This window comes from Cnephaeus nilssonii (assembly GCF_951640355.1).
Source record: "Cnephaeus nilssonii genome assembly, chromosome: 12".
Taxonomy (NCBI): domain Eukaryota; kingdom Metazoa; phylum Chordata; class Mammalia; order Chiroptera; family Vespertilionidae; genus Cnephaeus; species Cnephaeus nilssonii.
In genome coordinates, this window is record NC_137083.1 from 30,694,732 (window position 1) to 30,717,484 (window position 22,753).

General features: G+C 40.9%; 1 protein-coding gene across 15 annotated transcripts in view; it reads right to left on the bottom strand.

Annotated features, from left to right (window-relative positions):
- Positions 1-22,753, bottom strand: part of ADAM22 (ADAM metallopeptidase domain 22) — a gene marked incomplete at its 3' end in the record, with an annotated part of 173,280 nt that overhangs the window by 133,171 nt on the left and 17,356 nt on the right. For all 15 annotated transcript variants that reach the window (XR_013814270.1, XR_013814271.1, XM_079785609.1 and 12 more), the window contains exon 3: positions 3,907-3,983. Coding sequence is in view for 13 of the 15 variants with exons in the window: in XM_079785609.1 (XP_079641735.1) it covers positions 3,907-3,983 (77 nt within the window). The remainder of the gene's footprint in view (positions 1-3,906; positions 3,984-22,753) is intronic.

The following is a 22,753-nucleotide window of genomic DNA, read 5'->3' on the forward strand; positions in this document are numbered from 1 at the left end:
TTGTATTAAATCATCTGGGCTCTCATAGCGTAAAGAAATTAGCTACCTGCCACCTGTGTTTATTATAGATGCCCAAAAGCACTCTGCATATTTCTCATTCCTTTTATGCTATTATTTTATCCTTTGTACCTCTTGTAATTTTAAATTCTCATTGCAATAAGATTTCACAACATGAGTCCAGGTGATTTTGAGAGGATGTTTATTAAAGCTGGGGACAGTGGAACAAGGAAAGGCCTAGGGCCGAAGAAACTACAGGAGACAGCCAAGGCAGGGCTGCTTCGGCTCACTGAGATGTCAGAGAAAAGGGGCCCTTGAGCGCAGGTTCAGGCGTGAGCCCAGGATGAGCTGCCACTGCTCATTGCTCCCTTGGTTGCAAGTCTCCTGGGATCCCTTGGCATTTAGGGGATATGTGCCTGTGGAGGAGGAAGAGAGGGGAAGGAAAGGCACAGGTGTGTTCAAGCCCAGGAGGAGAAGTGCACGCTGGGACCGTTGTTTTGAGGGTTTTTATCTCTCTCTCTTGCAGGCCACATCCTTAGGGGAGGGTTTCAGCAGAATATTCATCAGTTTCCCAGGTGTGTCCTTTCAGGGACTTGGTCTGGCCCTGATGTTGATCACTGGGTTTTGCTGCTTTTCTGGGAGGTGAATTTCTGTACTAGCTGTAAATTGCTCAGCAAGTTTGTTCAGCTATCTGTCTCAGTTTCCCCATTCTACTTGCCAAGGAATTTTCCTAGCTTCTGACTATCCTGCCTCAATATGAGTCAAACTACATATCAAATGGTGATGAATAATCCTATCTAATAAAAGAGTAATATGCAAATTGACCATACCTCTGCTACACCCGCAAGCCACGCCCACCAGCCAATCAGCAGAAAGTATGCAAAAACCCAACCAAGATGGCTGTGGCCACGGAGAGAGCAGAAGGCTTGAGTTTCCCGGCAATGAAGGAAGCCAAGCTTTCTGCCTGCCCTGGCTGGCCCAGGCCTCCGCTCAAGGCTACAAAGTTTCAATTATAGAAGATAAATAAATCCCAACAAAAACGGTGGCAGCCACGGAGCTGGAGAGAGCAGGAGGCTTGAGTTGCCCCCGGCGATGGAGGAAGCCAAGCTTCTGCATCCCTGGCCTGCCTTGGCCTCTGATCAAGGCTACAAAGTTTCAATTATAGAAGATAAATAAATCCCAGCAAAAATGGCTGTGGCCACGGAGCAAGCAGGAGGCTTGGGTTTCCCTATAGAAGATAAATAAATCCCAGATACCAGGGCCTCTGGTTGGGTCGCCAGGGGGCATGGCCGGCCTGCAAACCACGCAGGCCACCCCACTCCCCAAGGGAACCCCTACCCTGATCCGGGACACCCTTCTGGGCAAACCAGCCAGCCCCCACCCGTGCACAAGGCCTCTATCCTATGTAATCCTATCTAATAAAAGAATAATATGCAAATTGACTGTCACTCCAACACACAAGATGGCTGACCCCATGTGGACACAAGATGGCCAGCAGGGGAGGGCAGTTGGGAGGGACCAGGCCTGCAGGGGAGGGCAATTAGGGGTGATCAGGCCTGCAGGGGAGGGCAGTTAGGGGCAAACAGGCTGGCAGGGGAGCAGTTAGGCATCAATCAGGCTGGCAGGGGAGTGTTTAGTGGGTAACCAGGCTGGCAGGTAGAAGCGGTTAGGGGCAATCAGAAAGGCAGGCAGGTGATCAGTTGGGAGCCAGCAGTCCTGGATTGTAAGAGGGATGTCCGACTGCCCGTTTAGGCCCGATCCTAGGATCGGACATCCCTCGTGGGGTCCCAGATTGGAGAGGGTGCAGGCTGGGCTGAGGGACACACACCCCCGTGCATGAATTTTGTGCACCAGGCCTCTAGTATTTTTTAAATGAAGCAGGGCAGAACAGGTAGTAGGATCTTTGACCACATGGGGCAGCCATCTTGTGTGTTGGAGTAATGGTCAATCTGCATATTACTCTTTTATTAGATAGGATAGAGGCCTGGTGCATGGGTGGGGGCCAGCTGGTTTGCCCTGAAGGGTGTCCCGGATCAGGGTGGGGGTTCCCTTGGGGTGTGGGGCAGCCTGGGCAAGGGGCCTGTGGTGGTTTGCAGGCCGGCCACACCCCCCGGCAACCCAAGCGGAAGCCCTGGTATCTGGGATTTATTTATCTTCTACAATTGAAACTTTGTAGCCTGGAGCAGAGCCAAGCCTTCTGCTCGCTCCCTGGTGGCAGCCATATCTGTTGGGATTTATTTATCTTCTATAATTGAAACTTTGTAGCCTTAAGTGGAGGCCTGGGCCGGCCAGGTGTGCGGAAAGCTTGGCTTCCTCCATCACTAGGGAAACCCAAGCCTCCCTCCTGCTCTCTCTGTGGCCGCAGCCATCTTGGTTGGGTTAATTTGCATACTCGCTCCTGATTGGCTGGTGGGCGTGGCTGGTGGGCATGGCTTGTGGGTGTAACGGACTGATGGTTAATTTGCATATTACTCTTTTATTAGATAGGATTGTTGGTGAACCCCAAAACTGTGGGGAGAGAGGAGAATTACTCACAAAATGTACCTTTTGAGACAGCTTAATGACAAAGTAAACTAATGCATGGCTTAAACATTAACACAGCAAAAATGGTATTACCACAGATTTGTACATAAATTCCATAAAAATTAGGACACTGGTAAGATTAATTATTAATTTAATATTGAACATGGACTGCAATGACTGACCTACCTCAGTAATCTAACAGTTCCTATGTGCCTGTTCTCCAAAAGAACTCTCTAAACCTACACTGTCCAACAGAACTTGCTGCAATGATGGAAATGTCCTGACTTGTCCAGTAAGATAACCAGTAACCACACATGGCTAATGAGCATTGGGAATGTGGCAAATGCAACAGAAAAACAGAATCTCAAATTTTATTTAAAGAATTAATTTATATTTAATAGCCACAAGAGGCTAGTGGCTACTTATCCAGATATCACAGCTCTAAGTCCTGCCTCTTATGTCATTTTTATAGTCTTCCATTCACCTGGTTTCCCAATGTAGACAATTTAGGCTTTAGTTCTCACCCTAGATCTACATTTCTGTCCTTCTGGCCTCAAATTTTCTTCCTGAGCTGTTGCATAGCTAGCTGATTTCAGCAAAGCTACAGGCCACTGCTGCTCAGCTCACCAACACTGGCTGGCAGAGCACTGGTCTCTTTCCACTTGCCCATGATGAGAAGTGGGATACAAATGCTTTTTTTAAAAAAGTGAACAGATAACCAAAAGTCCTGTAAGGCTTATTAGACACTAGACTTACCCAAAGGGAAGAGATTAAATCCAGTGATTTAACAAAAGCTACTTATGAACCTAAAATTCTGTTATTCCAAACCCCAAATTCCAGGTAGACAGACAAATGACAATTTCCAAAATTATATGGTACTTACCAAATAATCCCAGTACCCTAAACCTCACAGAAATCAACTCCCAAATCAAAGCATCCCAAAGGCATTATTAAGAATAGCAGACACAGCCAATCCTCTGAATCACTGAGCAAAAGGGTAGCTTTCTCTTAAGAAGGAAATTTCAATACTAAAAGTATTATTTTCACAATTTTTTGTCATTCATAGAAACTTAGGTCACACGTATTTTTATGCAAAATAGTGGATTATGTCTTGCCCTCCATATTACATCCTCAAACCTGTTCTGACTTCGATTTCAAATGGATATCCATTTCCTGTAACTTGCCAGACTTTATACTTACAATAGGTATCATATTAATAGATGTAACAGATATTATATTAATAGATATACCAGCTTTAAATGTAGTATTTAACTGATTTAGGAAGATGAAGTAAAATACAATAAGAAAACAAAACTTTACAGAAGGATAAGAAGGTAGATTCAATGGGTATCGGACAAAAGTGAGTGCAGCTCAACAAAGACTTACTGGTTTAGCACGACATCAAGAATAAATGATGTTCCAAAGGCATCGACCTGGAAGCTTGCCTGGTCAACATGAGTCAACTGCAATATTAAAAAGATAAAAGGTGTTTATTACTCAGCATAGCGAACAGACGATGAGCATTTCTTATGATGACTTAAAAACAGTGTATGGTATCATTAATTTAGAAAAACAATTCAACATGGACATTAAATAAAAACAGAGTAAAATGTGCACCTTCTCAGAAGCCAAGCATTACCAGTCCGAAGTAAAGTACCACCTAACCAAGGAGGGCCAGTGCCCTGCCTTTCCACTTTATCTCAAGTAGCTACATATTTCATGTCCAGGAAGACCGAGCTTTCTTCAGTTTATTTTATATTAAATGGCTGGCTCCTTGTACATTAAAAAATAGAGCAAAATATGTTCAAGAGTAAGATAATATGGTGAATATGATCTAAAAACACTTTTCATCCTGTCACAAATACAAACTTTAAAAATATTTCAGTTCTAATTATCTGGGGGGAGGGGGTGTAACATTATCCAGAGAAATAAATAAATAAATAAATAAATAAATAAATAAATAAAATTCTTTCCATTCTAATTAACCAAACATAATTTCATAGAGGTTTCCCTATCTTCCTAAGAGCAGAACTGAACCTCTGTACATCTACTGCAAATATTGCCTATCAAAATTTTCTTGGAAAAATGAAATCACTAGAAATAGTGAAACCACACCATTCTTGGAACTCCCAGAGAACATCACAAGGGATTCTAAACTAAACAATATAGAGAGTTACCAAGAACATAATATCAACATGTTGCATAGTCATGTGCATAACCTGAAAAATGGGAGGAAGCAAAACTGCTCCTTCTGTTTGACTTCTCCAATACTAAGAATACCTATATCTTAGCAGGACTATGAATTTTTGAATTTTTTATTTGTATGTTTCTATAGCATCCAAAATTCCTAAAATAAACATGTATAATTCGTGCGGTGAGAAAACGCAAACGCTATTTTAGAGATAAAAACCATCTGAGCAACTGCACTCATGCAGCACATGAAACAGATGGTGAACCAGTGCATCTTAGGAAGGAACATCCCAGGATTCTGTGGGGCATGCAGGGCACCTGAACCACCCCTGGGATTGTCACACACAGTAAGCTATGGCATTAGGTGCAAGGAGAGCACTTAATGATGATAAAGCTTTTCGGAAAGAAATGATAACTCTTCGGTTTCAAATTATTTAAAAGTAGTGGGGGGTGGAACAATGCCATAGCTCAATTTCAAACATATTCCAATCCTCATGAAACCCCAAGGATGAAGAAATATCTGGTGACCTTTCAGCCTCATTAACTTCATTAACCCTTCATTCTTCCCAATAACACTGAGCTATCATCGAACTCTCACCTCTTTTTTATTTTTATGGCCATTCTTGGAGCCACACCGTATTCTTTATTTCCACATCTGCCACAGATCATACCTTCCTCGCTCTTTTTTAAATTAACTCCTTACCAAAATCCCAAATGTAAGCCCCAGATTTTCTACTATATCAAATACAAATCTTCTCTCCCTGGATATCAAGATCTTCCACAATCACCTCCCCCACCCCAGATATAATGGCACCCAAGTTCCCAAGAATCCACCCACACCCCCTTCACTCTGTTCTCTTTTCTGCTCTTTAATTCCACAAGCGAGGTATCTTCCAACTTTTTATGTGACTTTCACTCATCACGTCCGCTGAGTGCTTTTCTGAACCAGGCCCTGAGGTAGTGATCTCTGCCAATGTCATTTCCCAAAAATGGCCCTATCCATCCTTCAAGACTTAGATCAGGTTCCTCCTTGTATTAGTCTGCCAAGGGCTACCTTAACAGAGGACCATAGACTAGGAGGCTTACACAACAGAAATTTACTTTCTCAGAGTTCTGGGGGCTGTGATAACCTGGTTATTATTTAACAGAAAAGGAGGAAAGGGAAGACTAGGTATAGGCATTTGTACAGCTTTGTCAAAAAGCTGCATTTAACACTCTCAAAATCTGTTCCCCGCTGCCAAAACCGGTTTGGTTCAGTGGATAGAGCGTCGGCCTGCGGACTCAAGGGTCCCAGGTTCGATTCCGGTCAAGGGCATGTACCTTGGTTGCGGGCACATCCCCAGTAGGGGGTGTGCAAGAGGCAGCTGATCGATGTTTCTCTCTCATCGATGTTTCTAACTCTCTATCCCTCTCTCTTCCTCTCTGTAAAAGTCAATAAAATAGTCAATAAAATATATTCAAAACAAAACAAACAAAAAAACATTAAAAAAAAACAATCTGTTCCCCGCTGATCAATGCTGTTCCCCACTGATCAATGCGTGTAGGGACTGGACAAAGGCAGCTTAGCGGCATGCCCAGTAAGGTCTGAGTGACGTGAGAAGGTGCCTACCTGTCTGCTCATCAATCACACCTGAAAGCCAGTAGGTGGCCAAAATGGGTGTGATCACTACAAGAGTGCAAAACCTGAGTATTTAAACTTCCAAATAAGGGAAGTCCTCTTCTCTCTCTCTCTCTCTCTCTCTCTCTCTCTCTCTCTCTCTCTCTCTCTTATGCACTGGGTTCCTGACTCCCCTGTGGCAGGAGGGTGGGTTCCCCTGTGCCCACATGGCACAGGGCCATGTCCCAGCTGCACCTTTCCCAAGACTGGCTTAAGGGGCAGGAGACTGTAAGGGAACCTGAGAAATGTCTCTAGACAAATAAAGTCCGTTTCCACGCATTTTCTGAGGCATCACAAAAACCTCACTCCCACGAGTGACCGGGAAGTTTAATTCTCTGGTCACAGCTAGAAGTCCAAGGTCAAAGTGTTGTCCTGAGGGCCCTCTCCTTGGCTTGCAGACAGCCACCTTCCAACTGTGTCCTCACATGACCTTTTCTCTATGTGAGTGCACTCCCGGTATATCTATCTATCTATCGTTCTATTGTTCTCTCTCTATCTCTCTCTCTCTCTCTCTCTCTCTCTCTCTCTCTCTCTCTCTCATTCTCTGTGTGTGTGTGTGTGTGTGTGTGTGTGTGTGTGTGTGTGTCTATGTGTGTGCGCGTGCGCGTGTCTTTTCTTGTAAGGGCACCAGTCACATTGGATTAGGGCCCACACTTGTGACCGGAAGAAAAGGCTGCATGCCAAGGAATGCTGTAAGCCTCTAGAAACTGGAAAAAGCAAGGAACGCTTCTCTCCTAGAGCCTCTGGAAGGAGCACAGCCCTGCCAAGACTTTCATCTTAGCCTTTAAGATCCATTTTGGGCTTTTGATCTCCAGACCTTTAAGACAATTATTTTTTTGTTGGTTTATTGACAGCATGTTTAACTGCTACTTGCCCTTAAGTACCTCTTTGAAAGCTCTATCTCCATATACAGTCACCTTAGAGGTTAGGGCTTTGACATATACATTTTGGAAGGGATACAGTTCAGCCCAAACACAAAATCATCCCAATGTCTTCCCGCCTCCTTCTCCCCTCCTCCTCAATACCGTTCAGTTTGATATGCTGACCAGCATCAGGTATTCAATAGGTATTTCCTGACTAATTGATTTGAGTGTTTCCTTTATCAATCACCTGGATAGACAAATGAACAACAATTGAACAGCTATAAATTACTTGCATATAAAATGCAGTCCTTCCATCAGGGTTGTTCTTAATGCCATGTCAATGGATAATGTCTTGCCTTTTGTACGAAAGCTCTTTGAGTTTCCTGAAGTGCTAACTACCATGTTTTGGGAATAGACCGAGGAAAGCGCTGCTTACCAGTATTGATGTCTCAATTAAAATGAACCTCTCACTCTCTCCTCCATTTTTTCTCTGAATTTGTTATGGTGAACAGGGCAGAGGCCACATGTTATCCGTCATGGTATCATGGTTACAGCTTGGATCAGGGTAACATTACCATTCTTTTTCAGCAAGATTTTTACTGTTTGCATTCATTCTATCTAATTCTTATATTTTCTTATGTTACATCTGGTATTTTATTTTATTGATCTCACCCATGCATATCCTAAGCAGAAATCCATTACTAAACTCAAAAGAAAATCTATTGACAGCAAGTTTAACTGCTGTTTAGTAAAAAATATTTACATTATTGCTAGGAATAGGAATAGGAGTGTCGTAATATAATTTTCATGTAAAAAAAGGCTTCCTTAGACAGTATTCAGACTGATTCAGTCAACAAACATATTTACTACTTTAGGTTATCTGAAATAATAAATTAAATAGAATTACGCGGAATTCATGAGGTACTAACAATCTAGCTTATTATTCAACACTACTGAAGTGAGTCAGGATGGCCATCAGAAAGTTCATCTTAGACCGTGCCTTTTTAATGTAAGGAAAAGAAAATGAAAGCTTGAGGAGACAGAACTAGTATAATATCAGGATTTTCGTTTGGGGAGGGGTGCCTGACATATATAGCCAAAGAAAAATTCTACTATTTATTAACTTTAACTTGAAGATTAAAAGCTAAATGTCTCTCAGAAATATTTGAAAAATATAAATTGAAATGCAGTTTTTCAAATTACTACATAGGCATGATTTGTTATTTTAAAACTATTCATCAAACACTTTAGTATCATGTAATCATATTGAGAGAACCCCTAGAACTCATATGATACAACATCCTTATTTTACAAACAAGGAAACCGAGGGAAGGAGGTGTGGGCCAATGTCCTTCCAAGGTCACACTCCCTGGGAGCAGAGCAGGCATTTCGCCTCCTGGCAGGCCTTTTCTCACGCTTCATCCTTGCCTCTATTCTGCAGCTCAGAGGTGCTTGCAGATTTCATGAAAATGCATTTTTAGAGCGCATAAAAAATTAAACAATGAAAAACAATCTTTAGAACTCTGTTTTCATTAAAAAAAAAATCAATAATGTCACCACATCTGACACATGTTCTAAGGCCAATTTGATTACCACCTTAGAATGACAAATTATGGTTTAAAATATAAATGCGAATCCACTTTGAAAGGAAAAAAACTGCATATTTATGGTAAAATGTTTGTGTATTTGTATGTTTTAAGGATTTAGACAAGCAGTGAGACTGATATTTATAAAAGCCGTGAAACAAAAGATTGAGGGGGGGGAAATGCAAAAGTATGAAATAACCAGATGGCAAGCAAACTTAATAACTCAATATAATTGCATAAGGATAAATTTTAATTTCAAATTTCAAAAATGAATCATAGAATTTTAGGACCAGAAGAATCTGATATGATCTCCAGATTGAGGCCTGTTTATTATTCATGGCAATAGCTGAAACCTAACTGCGAAGTTAATATAAGCCCCCTGCTCCTTATGTATTTTGCTTCTTGGCAAGCCGGTCTTTTTCTCCTCATGTCTTCTAGAACCAATCAGCTGGGGCCAACCTACATACCCCAAAGAGCAAATACAAGTGAACTTTTCAAGACTGCCTTATTCAAAACCACTTTTTAAAGCAAAATTGACACTAAAACTTCCATGGTAGAGTCAGAACTTTGACACAAAGATAAGGTAATTTGGTTTTTAATTAAGCCCAATTTGAATAATGAACCAATGAATACCAATGGGTGGGAGTATTGCCAGTCAAATGGTATTGTGCAACATGGTAACTGGGAAAATAATGAACATTATTAAAAAGAAGTCTATAATGGAAGTTATAGAATCTTTAGCTATTCTGCATTTTAAATACTTCTTTACCATGTGATTACTTCAACTCAGATTTTTATTTTATTTTATTTTTTAATCCTCACCCAAGGATATTTTTCCATTGATTTTTAGAGAGAGTGGAAGGGAAAGGGAGAGAGAGAAAGAAACATCAATGTGAGAAAGACACATCGATTGGTTGTCTCCCACACTCCCCCAAACAGGGCTAAGGATCAAGCCTGCAAATAAGGTATGTGCCTTTGACCAGAATCCTTCAGTCTGAGGGCCAGTGCTCTATCCACTGAGCCAATCTGGTCAAGGCTACTTCAACTTAGTTTTGTTTTTTTTAAAATACAAGTATAATTCCTGGTGTCTAATATTGAGTTCAATTTAAAAATAATATACCAATAATCACTAATCTATATTATCTCTCTTTTTCTACATCAGAAAAGGCAAGGCCAATTGAAAAATCACCATAACCTCACTATAATTACTCCATAGCCTTTTATAAACGTCTGACCAAAAAGCTCACAGAGAACAATACCACATATTAAGATTCCACATTCTAGAATCTGTGACGACATCAGCAAGATAGTTTCCCCTGGCTAGTTAGTTAAGATATGGAACTAATTTAATGAAGCAGAACTATATTAATTACAATGGCATTTGTTAACAGAAGATTCGATCCAATAGTTCTACCTAATATATAAATTAGCATGATATATGTAAGAAAATTAGTGTTTTTCTGCTCCTATGTCTATATGACTTTCTGTTAAATATCACTCCCTTTTCCACCTGGTCAATTCAATCATGCCTATAGTTTTCATAAGGTGTATCATATATTGCATTAATTTATACATTATCTTTAACCAAACTATTCATAAAATCCAACCTTCTGAATTTAGTACCATAAGAATGAAACTGTCTGGCAGCAGGACATTTTAAAATGAAATGAAATAAAACAGAGCAAAAAAGCACAGTCTTTAAAAGTCAGACAGAGCTGCGTTTGAATTCTGGGTCTGCCATTTATTAATGGAACAAATTAGGGCAAATTGTTTAATGTCTCTAAACCAAAAGTCCTCATCTCTAAAAGAACAAACATAATAATACACAGCTTGTAGATTTATTGGCATAACTAAAGTCCAAGTTACAATCCATTCAACCTTTATGGAGTGTAGACCATATCTCAGAGGAAATATACCAGGCCCTGGGGATATAAAGAAGAGTTAAACATGGTCCCTGTACCCAGGAAATCCACCGTCAAAAAAGGGAAACTGCTGAACAAATATAAAAGTCCATTAATAGATATACATACAAGATACAACAGCAGCCCGCTACTGTAGGGTGACAGAGTGGAGGGGGTGCTGCTCAGACAAAAATGAAGAAAAAAGCACTCCAGGCAAAAGGACCAACAAAGGTAACAGATGGGAAATGCCCAGCACATCCAGGGAACTGTAAGAAATGTTGTATTCCTGAAGCATCCACTGTTGGAAAACAGGCTGGAACTACAGATGCCAAGTAACTTCTAAGCCAGTGGTTCTCAATCCTGGCTGCACGTTAGACTTGCTCAGGAAGCTTGTTAAGAAATACCAATGCTTGGGCCCAAAATTCAAAGATTCTGATTCTTTTAGTCTGGGGTTGATCCTGGGTATCAATATTTTTTTAAGAGTTACCCATGTGATTCAGAGGGTGGCTAAGGGTTGAGACCCACTATTATAAACCAATGTAAGAGATGTCCTCTTTAGCATGAAAATAACAGGACATGGGTGGATGAAAAGGCCTTTGAGATCATAGATGTCCAATAACCAAAAGCTCCCTTCCTTTACTCTCACAATTTATGACAAAACATGTTTAACTATGAAAACCAGTATCTACTTACTAAGTTCCCACATATTTCTTGCAAGTAAAGTCTATGTTCTTTTAACAATTTTACTGCCTGGGTTTTGTTGTTGAGTTCAATCAAATGAATAAAAGTTTTACAAGTTTTAAAAAAAATTTAAAGGAAGGGAAGGGTAAGAGAAAGCCAAAAAGGAGGAAAAGGAATTCCATCTGGTGGCCTCCTCAGATAAATTAAATGAGGCCTCCAGGTTTCCAGAAACATCTCTACAAGCACAGTAGACTCTCAACACACTTTTTTTTCTAAATAAGAGGGGTGGGGGGAATGGAGCAATAGGTTGAAATTCCCAGGGTATTTTTTAAAGAGCCACCCATATGAGTCTAACATATAACCAATTCCCATGGAATTCTCCTCTAGTTGAACTAGCTCTCTAATTCAAATTCCAGTGCTTGATGTTGACTTTATTGGATGTAAAAAAAATTTTTACAATTGATGTAAACATGTTCAGTTGCTGTGAGCATGCCCTTGTTTGGGGATGTGTTACTCCGGTACAGAGATTATGTCATGTAGCTCTCAGAGCCTAAGAACCCTTGGGTAAAGCCATATGTTACACACACACACACACACACACACACACACACACACACACACGCACACAAGGAGGGCTTTCCTTAGATAAGATGGGCCCTTGAGAGGCATTCCCTGAATTCGCTTTGCTGAGTTTCCAGGTCTGATGGTGTTGAAAGCCCTTGATTCTGATCCCCTGGTAGTTGAGGGCCCTTCTTTCCAGTGGCCCCCCGCTCCAAAGGCTGAAGGCAGAAAGACTATCTGACACTGGCACCGGCTCCGATTTTCTCCCCTCCATTCAGGAAGTCAGGCAGCCTCATTACCTATTTATGCTCCGGCTATCTTCTGATAAATCAGTCTCTCCATCATCTTGGCCATTAACCTTCCATTACTAGGCCTTCAATTTAAGGACTGAACAAGAAAGCGCTTACTCACAGAATCCTGAAAGTCAAAGCCTTTAAGATCTTTAGTAGCCTGAGAACAATACAATATGTAGTCATATTGAGCTGTAATTAAATCTGAATGCAAGGAATCCCAATATTTGGATGCAACAACAGCAGCAGACACAATCCCTCAGATGAATCGGCTCTGGGAAACGGATACTCTTCCTGAATGCAAGAAAGGCTTAGGAGAAAGATGAGACCTTTTCCTGGCCCCGCTATCGACTTGATACATGATTTAGAGTGAAGTTACTAAAGCTTACTATGGGCTTCATCTTGTCATCCCCTATATGTAAAATGGAAATAGCATTAAGAATAGGATGCTATAGCCCTGGCTGGTTTGGCTCAGTGGATAGAGCGTCGGCCTGCGGACTGAAGGGTCCCAGGTTCGATTCCGGTCAAGGGCATGGACCTTGGTTTCGGGCACATCCTCAGTGGGGAGTGTGCAAGAGGCAGCTGAATTGATGTTTCTCTCTCATTGATGTTTCTTACTCTATCCCTCTCCTTTCCTCTCTGTAAAAAATCAATAAAATATATTTTTTTTAAAAAAAGAATAGGATGCTATGAGAAAAAGACTTTAAAATTGTCTGCGGTCAAAAGAACATGTAAAATTTTGTTGCAAAGAATAATGTAACTATTAAAAGCTAAATATAGGACAGGTAAAAAGAGCAGGGGGGGAGGACTAAGCAGTTTAGCTATTACATTCTCAAATGAATAACTACTCATTTCAGCTCTAAATCAGATAATTTTAAAAGCAGGCCTGGAAATCAGGATTGTCTCTGCCAGCTGGGTCACAGTCTCTCCTGGAGGCAACATAAAAAATAGGTCAAGTCCAAAGAATAAAAATAAGAATGGCGCGCTCTTCACATTAAAATTCACTTCACCCAGTTCTGTTATGTCAGTGGGTTTTTATTTGATTGCTTAATTTCATCTTCCTGATGTAAATATTAGAGGCACCTGACCGTTAAGGCTCACTGCCACTGAAGGGCCAGATCCACGTGTCTGAAGACGAAAATTCAGAAATATCACTGAGTAAAATCCCATAATGAACAGGTGGTATATAAGAATTCCATAGAATTTTCTTTGGGAAATAAACTTGCATGAGTAAAAAAGGCTTTTTCTCTCCTAAAGACTAAAACTACATAATTCTAGAAGACTTTCTGCTCACACATACACAATTCATATGCATACACACATAGATATACAGACACATACATTGTAAACTTTAAAAAAGGACCAGATTCGGTATTATGCTAAGTGAAATAAGCCAGTCAGAGAAAGACAAGGATCACATGATCTCACTCATATGTGAAATCTAATGAACAAAATAAACTGATGAACAAAACAGATCCAGAGACACAGAAGCATGGAACAGACTGTTGAATCTGAGAGAGAAGGTGGGGATGGGTGGGGTGGGTAGGTGGGAAGAGATCAACCAAAGAACTTGTCTGCATATATGCATAACCCATGGACACAGAAAATAGTGTGGTGAAGGCCTGGGGTTAGGGTGTGTGGTGGAGGGAGTCAATGGGGAAATAAAGGAGACATCTGTAATATTTTCAACAATAAAGATTTTTTTTATAAAGAGCCAGATTCGTTCTATCTCAACTGCCCAAAAGTTTTCCGAGAACACAGTCAAACAAAAATCGAAGTAAAATATTGCAAGAGCAAAGCTCCTGGTTAAAAGAAAGAAAAAAAGCAGCAGTAAGTCTCTAACATCAAGGATTTTCAAAACATGTTTTTTCACCTCTCATTTAACAGTCACCTACCAAAGGCATTCGTTATTGGGACACAAAATGAGAACATTCCGGACACACGAACCCCAGAAAAAATATTTCTTTTTTGTTGTTGTTGCTTTTTTCCCCAAGTGGCTAAAATTAAAAAAAAAAATTTGATAGAAAGAACACACACAAACAACACCCAGATCCAAAGTATCACCCACCACCACCACTACCCTTAGGAAATCAAAGAGCTGAGTCTTGACCGGGTTCAATCTTCACGGGAATTCTTTCAGAAATGCAGGGTCCCTTGTCCACGAAGATCTGGTGCTGCAGCCCCATATCATATCTCATCATAAGTGGTCAAATTCCAAAGCCCTCCGATTGAAACCCGCCCCGCCAGCACTTCCATACACCTGCCCATCCTTCCTAACCCCTTAAGTTCCACCTGAGCCCTCAATTAGGAGACAGATCTGAGGCTTGCCTCCTTTCTCTGCTGGTGAAAGCCCTTTCTTTCCTCCAAAGCTGATGTAATAGTATTGGTTTCTATGTGTCAGGCAGTGAGTCCTTGCTTGGTAACAAGAGTAATGAAAGAAACTCTAAAAAATTACTTTTACTTACATCTCTATTATTTATTGGCGCTAGTCACGATTAGCTCCTGCGATAAATAGACCAGTCTTATCACCTAATCCTTACCACCAAACACTTTCCCTAGTAAAGGGAAGTGCTTTTTAAAAATATATATATTTTATTGATTTTTTACAGAGAGGAAGGGAGGGGGATAGAGAGTTAGGAACATCAATCAGCTGCCTCCTGCACATTCCCTACTGGGTATGTGCCCGCAACCAAGGTACATGCCCTTGACCGGAATCGAACCTGGGACCCTTCAGTCCACAGGCCGACGCTCTATCCATTGAGCCAAACCGGTTAGGGCAGGAAGTGTTTTTTAAAAATACACTGACTGTAGCCGGAACCGGTTTGGCTCAGTGGATAGAGCATCGGCCTGCGGACTGAAGGGTCCCAGGTTCGATTCCGGTCAAGGGCATGTACCTTGGTTGCGGGCACATACCCAGTAGGGAATGTGCAGGAGGCAGCTGATTGATGTTCCTAACTCTCTATCCCTCTCCCTTCCTCTCTGTAAAAAATCAATAAAATATATTAAAAATACACTGACTGTAAATAAAAGCAGGAACTTCTGAGAGCTATTATTATTAGGAGAGACAGAAAAATTCAACAAATCAAGTCACATTATCTCTTGTACATCCAATAATGCACGTAAATGTGTGTACGCACAAGTATGTATACATTATAGCAGAGAAAGCTTGTCGCTGACTGTAACCTGGAAAGTAACTGCTTCTTTAAACAAGCTAACTCCATAGTGCTGGTGATTCCAACTCGGAAAAGCCTGAATAGAAGGAATAACTGCAGCCCTAAGACAGGGAGATAGGACACAAGTCATCACTAAAGTGTCTTCCAGACCTGGAACAAGCTAGCAGGATCTCGTGATGTAAAGTCAGAATCAAATGTAGACTGTCCCTGAGCCTTGAAATATATCTCCATCCAAGAAAAAAACAACATAATAATTTCTAATTATTTTTGTGACTTGGTGTCTGAATGTAAAAAGAAAAGAAAATCCTTAGTCCCACCACTCTTTACTTCACTGGCATGAACTCAGCTCTTGATAGAAACAATTTCATGTAAAAGGCTGATGGAAAGGATAAGCAAATAGAATCTGTGGCCTCCTCAGGGCAGGGTGGTGGGGCTTGGGAGCCACTAGCTAACTTAGAGCCATTCACTCCTCCCTCTGCTTAAACTCTTGGCTTTAACAAAAGAGCGTGCATGTGGGGGCACTAAACTGTTCTCAGTGTTCCAAACATGACCCAGGCTGCTGTGTTGTTGACGTGTTTTGATATAAAACTGAATAAACCAAACTCTCTTGGTGTTGCCTCAGTGAGGGGGAGGGTGGCAAATTAGAGCGTTTTAATGAGGCCTCCAGGCATCTCACATGCTGGGTTAAAGAAAGGATTCCTAAAAGACATCCTGCTTCTCTTTTATAAAGGAAGGAGGCTGGACACAGTTATTCTTTCTGTCCACTTTAGGATAGTTCCTTACTTCTTGTTGCTCTGAAGCAAATGAATACTTTGAAGTAACATGGAGTTCACATTTCAATTAATTCATTAAATGATAACCTGGGAGAATTTATTCTCTTCTGAGAAGTGTGTAGGTAGTTGCCCTGAACTACCCCCACTGAGTTTCTGGGAAGCTGCCTCCTGGCAAGGAGTCCTGACGAAAACATTCCCGTGATCAGCATCCTCGGCAGACTGCCACCAAGCTGTCCCCTTTGTCCTTGTCTGGCCTTCCCTGCGTGCTCTACCATCTCCATTATACTACCCCGGCCCAAGGCCCCTACTACGTGCACAGGACTCCACGACAACCACACCTGATGCCCACACATATCTACTGTCCAGAAACACAAGTTACCACTATGCAAGGCAGTAATATAATCCAGTGCGACACTCCTTTGTCCTAAAGGAGCTTTTCCCCTCCTTTAGGGAAGCAGTTAAGACTGTGAGCAGTTACTTATTAAAAGCTGCAGAGGGTAGTAAGACTCCAGATTCTAGAGCCAAATTTCCTGTTTCAAATTCTACCCCCATCCCTTCCCAAACGGAATGATCTTGGGCAAGTGGTTAATCTCTCTGTGCCTCAGTTTTCCCATTTAGAAAATGGAACAATCGTACCAACCTCCGAGGATTGCTGGGAAGGCTGAATGCATGTAAAGTAGGCTATTTATTTTTGAGCGGCAAAAGTCTGAGCATGTGTGAACAGAATTTGGTGTTACATCCAGGAGTCAGAATTGATCTTGCTTCCCACTTTTCACCTCTGGATGACGATTCCTTTCAGTCTCTCTTTGAGGTCCATGCCTCACAGCTACAGCACCCTCCAGTCTCAATTCTGCACCAAGTGCCTCTATATTCCCAACACTTAGCACCTTGGTTGGTACAAAGAATGTGCTCACTTACAAATGTGAAACAAACCTGGCAACTGTTCTCTCACAATAATATGAACAAATTGTAATTACCCAAAAATTGGAAATAGCTCTCAAGAATATAACTATAATAAAGGTTGCTTTCTTTGTGAGTTCTCTAGTAGTTATAGGCACTATCTTTGTTAGACAGAGAGTATAATCATTGCCAGCATATGCATTTCACTGACTCTCCCAAAAAAATTCTAACCTACCCCAACTGGTGTGGCTCAATGGTTGAGCATCCACCTATGAACCAGGAGGTCATTGTTTGATTCCAGGCCTGGGCACATGCCTGGGTTATGGGCTCAATCCCCAGAAGGGGTCGTGCAGGAGGCAGCCAATTGATGATCCTCTCTCATAACTGACGTTCCTCTCTCACTTTCTCTCTCCTTTCCTCTCTGAAATCAACATTCTTTTAAAAAAGAAAAAATTCTACCCTGTGTTCCAGTGCTCATTGTATTCAACCAACATTAGTTAGTGAGTTTGGTAGACATTTGACTACATAACTTGAAATATGCAATATCTATAGGTCAGATGGAGAAGGTTAGAACTTTGACCTTTGGGAACCTCAATGATTCATTTCCCACCTGTGAGGAAATAAACATATACTCAAAACCATTTTTGAAAAAATGATTGTTGAGCCTATTTTATAAGCTCTTGAGACAGTTTGTCAACCCCTATTTGAAGTCTTGTCCTAATCATCTTATTTTCCCTCTTAAATAGCTAACAGAACTTTCTTAATGCAATGTAGGCCTATTTGCTCCATTTGTGAAACAGGATATGTTCAAAGATGACTTGGAAGTACTCCTTTCATCTGTAAGGCACAGTAACAATGACTTGCTTCTTTGTAAACTTTATGGCAGGTCAGCCCTAAAATTATCTACCAACCACCTAGGATAATACATCCTGCAGAGTGATCCATAGCCGGGTATGTACTAAACATCAAAGAGAAACACATTTAAGTGCACAGGAGTAATTCTGTCTTGCCAAGAAGAATCCAAATGCATTACATTGTGCGGAGTTGGTGGGGATGGATTACATTCAGCCATCACAGTGAAAATTTGTACGGTATTCTTTAATGAGAGAACACAATACTTTGAGGACACAGAAGGAAACTGAAAATACTGCCAGAGGTATGTATAATTCCAAATATCCACCCTTTCCCCCCCCCCCCCCCCCCCCCCCGCCATGTAGTTTTCAATGATACCTTCTGTCACCCTTCTTCTTTGGAGTAGTAGCCTTGTTACGCATTCTTCATAAACAAGCTCTACCTTGGGTCAGGCCATTTTACTGGCTGTTCTCCCATCCTGCAATGCTCTTCCTCAGATATCCGCCTGGTTCACTCCCCACTTCTTTCAGGGCTTTTCCCAACGTCACCTTCTCTGTGAAACTTAATGAACCACCCTATTAAATACAACCTATGTGCCCGTCCCCTTGTAGTCCCAATGACCATTACCACGCTGTATATTTTTCCTTTCTTTCCGCAGTATTTACAACCTTCTAATATGCTATGTAATTTATCATATATTATGGTTTTGTCTACCGACTAGAACATAAGCGCCGTGAAGAATGAAATTTGGGAATTTTTTATTCACTCATATATCCCAATGACCCAGGATAGTGCATGACAAATAGTAGTAAGCCCTTAAGAAATATTTTTAAATTAATTTTTTAAATGTCAATTCACAGCCCAGCCACAGGTCAAGGTTTGATTCCTGGCAGGCACATGCCCAGGTTGCAGGCTCCAACCCCAAGAGAGGGAATGCAGGAGGCAGCCAATCTATGATTCCCTCTCATCATTGATGTTTCTCTCTCTCTCTCTCTCTCTCTCTCTCTCTCTCTCGCTCTCTCTCTCTCTCTCTCTTTCTCTCTCTTCCTTTCTCTCTCTTCCTTTCTGAAGTCAATAAAAATATACTAGTTGTACCGGTTAATAATAGCGAATCTTGTAATCAATGAAAACACGATAATTTCAAGAGAAACATCAAAAGTGCTTTATTCAAAGTAATCTCCATCGCTAGCTACACATTTCCCCATCTTTCAGGTAATTTGTGGATACCGTCCCAATAGAACTTTTCTTGTTTTGAGGCAAACCATTCAGAGACCCAATTTTCCACTTCTTCGTATGTTTTGAAGTGCTGCTCAGAAAGTGCATGTGCCATCGATCGGAACAAGTGGTAATCTGAAGGAGCAAGGTCTGGTGAATACGGCAGGTGGGTTAATACTTCCCAGGCAAGATCTTTTAATGTGTGTATAACTGGTTTTGAAGTGTGTGGTGGTGCGTCATCATGAAGCAAAATTACTTTGTCCTGTCTTCTGCAACATTCTGGTCGTTTCACGATCAAAGTGTAGTTCAAATTGATTATTTGTTGTCGGTAGTGATCAGTATTAATGGTTTCACCTGGTTTTAGAAGCTCATAATGCACCACACCTTCCTGATCCCACCAAACACAGAGCATTATCTTCTTTCCGAAGGGATTTGGCCTTGCAGTGATGTTGATGGTTGACCTGGATCAACCCATGATTTTGTGCATTTGGGATTCTCAAAATAAATCCACTTTTCATCGCCAGTCACAATTCAATACACAAAAGGCTTTCTTTTGTGTCATGGAAACACCATTTTACTGATGACTTTTCGGTTTTCTGTTTGTCTTTCGTTCAGTTGATGTGGCACCCATTTTCTTTCCTTTAAAATATTTCCCATTGCTTGTAAATAATCGGAAATAGTTTGCTGAGCAACATTTAATCTTTCTGCAAGTTGTTTTTGAGTTTGACATGCATCTTCATCCAATAATGCTTGTAATTGTTGGTCTTCAAACTTTTTCAGTTGACCTTGGCGTTCTTTGTCTTTCACATCGAAATAATCACTTTTAAAGCGTTTAAACCAGCATTCAAAAGTATCTTGAGATGGAGCATGTTCACCATAAGCTTCCTGGAGTATCCAGCAGCACTTTTCTTCAAAATAATAAAACTTCCCGCAAATGCTCTTTTCTTTGTACGAAATTCGACATTTTTAAGTGTAAAAATATCTATGATGTTAACACCTTCAGCAAATTTGACATATGAAGTTTTGAAACTTGTTGTCAATACAACAAAATAGCATATATCAAATTATATATATACTAGAAACCCGTTGCACGAAGTTTCGTGCAATAGACTTTCACCTGGCTGCCGGCACCAGTTATCCGCCAGCAGCAGTTTTCCTCTGACCACCCGCCGATCAGAGCGCCTCCCGCCAGCGCGATCGGCTACCCCGAGAGAAACTCCGATCCGGGGAGGCGCTCCGATCAGCGGGTGGCCAGAGGAAAACTGGTGCTGGCGGAAAACTGCTGCCAGCAGCCACACAATCGGCCACCACCAGCGTCTTCCGCCGGCCCCATAGGTCCTTCCGCAACGTCGGCCGTTTAGGCCGGTGGGAGGAGCGGGAGTCGGGGACTCGCGAGTCCCCGCCCCCCACTCCTACCGCCAGCCAATCCGCCACCCTGAGTCCCGCCCCCCGCTCCTACCGCCAGCCAATCCGCCACCCTGAGTCCCGCCCCCCGCGCCTCCAGCCGGCCCAATCGTGGGCGTAGCGGAGTGATGCAATTTGCATATTACCTTTTTATTATGTAGGATATATATGTGTATATATATATATATATATATATATATATATATATATATATATCAACATATGTGTAACTCCATCTATTGAAAAAATCCGCATTATTAACTGGTACACCTAGTATATTTTTTAAAAACTTTAAATGTCAATTCACAACTCAAATCACAGGAAATAATTCGAACATACATACACACACACACACACACAATGTTAATGTCACCCAAAACAGTTATTGAACCTTCATCTGAAAAATAAAAGAACCAATGAGAAAATCTTAATTGCAAAACTGGCAAGTTTAAACTTCTTAAGAAAAGGTACAAGAATCAAAGTCCATTAAATATTTGCAATCTTCTCGGTTCCCTCATTACTCAAAGACAGGATGACAAAACGAGAAATCAAGAACCTTTAGTTCTAGTGAAAACACGCTGCAGAGTACAGGAGCTATAAAAAGGCATGATTAATAGCTCTAGCATAACTAAAATACCCAACTGCACAAGGGCCAGAAAGTGCAGAGACAAGTACAGCTTTTTCAAGTGAATGTGAGGATGACACTGACCCAGTGGCTCTATGAAGATGGGATGTTCTGCAAAGACTCTCCACACAGACACACAGACACCCCACTAACACCCCAGCAACAATAATATCTGCACTTGGAGCTCCTCTCTTCCTCACACTTTCTGCAGTGAGCATCTGATGCTAAAATAAAAGCAGACGGATGTCTTCTAACCTAATTATTTCTTGAGGAAGAGAAATAACACAAACAATTAATTTTAGAATAACAGATTCTGGAAAGACTGTTTGTTGAAAACTGTTGGAGATTCAGGAACACATGCTTGATTGATCAAGTGTTGAAATATTTATTAAATATGGGAATTCACTGCAAGAAAATGGAAGTTCTTCCGTTGAGCCAAAGGCTAAATCGGAATGCTGGGCCCAGAGCTGTGTCAGGAAGACACTGAGCAAAGGAACTCATGATCACAGCTAGTTTACAATGGGACCCAAAACAGCAGAATGATAAAAAGTGAAGATCAAAACAGAAAGGGAAAGAGAATTAAGCATGACTAAATGTTTTATTAAAAGCTATGCTAAAAACCGCTGAATTATACACTTTAAAAGCATGAACTCTATGGCACATAAACCATATCTCAATAAAGCTGTTATAAAAACTGCATTTAAAATCAATATTGTTATACTAAATATATTTCAAATGCAAGGCAATCTTAGTTTTCATGGAAGAGGAATGGACTTGGTTATTATAACTGCTACATTCTATAAAATTTGGGGAGCCCTTTCTTCCTCAAATGTCTGTTCCTTTAGAGTTCTACATTTTGAAGTTCTTCAGATAAAACATGTTTTTTTAAAAAAGAAACTAAAACAAGATGTTAAAATAGAACACTTTATTCTCTAATCCAGTTAAAAATATAGATTCTAAACTCAGCCTAGTTTGGGAACTATGAGTCCAACCTTTTACCTAGCTGCCTCTTACCCTCTTGGAAACCTGCTCTCCTTCCTCCCCTCACTCCACTGCGGGGAGCAGCCCTATTCAGACTATAGACTATGAGGTTTCAGCTCATCCAGAGATATCTCCCATCCCAAAGTAAAGGAACTGCATGATTACTCATTCCATTTTTTTAAAAGTAAATCCCACCTGATACCTGAACTAATATGATGGGGTGGGGAGAAGGGGACAAGAATAACTTTTGGTTTGCTAAATTCCTGGAAAGAATACAGTGAGAACAAAGTTGGAACTCAGAATTAGCACCAGAGTCCAAATTGTTCTGCTTCCTGGAACATTTTATGTGAATCATGGCTCTCAGAGGATTCCAGTGATTTATGTATAGAAAAAAATATACACCAGTTTTATACCAAGAAATTATAATAATGAAAGCTAAAAAAACCAAAAGAGCTAATATTCATTGAGCTCTTACTATGCTCAGCTATAAGCTTTGTGTGTATTATCTCCTTCAATCCTCACAATAATGTCTGAACTGGGTACTATTCATTTTTTTTTTTTACTTTATTTGAATTGTTGAC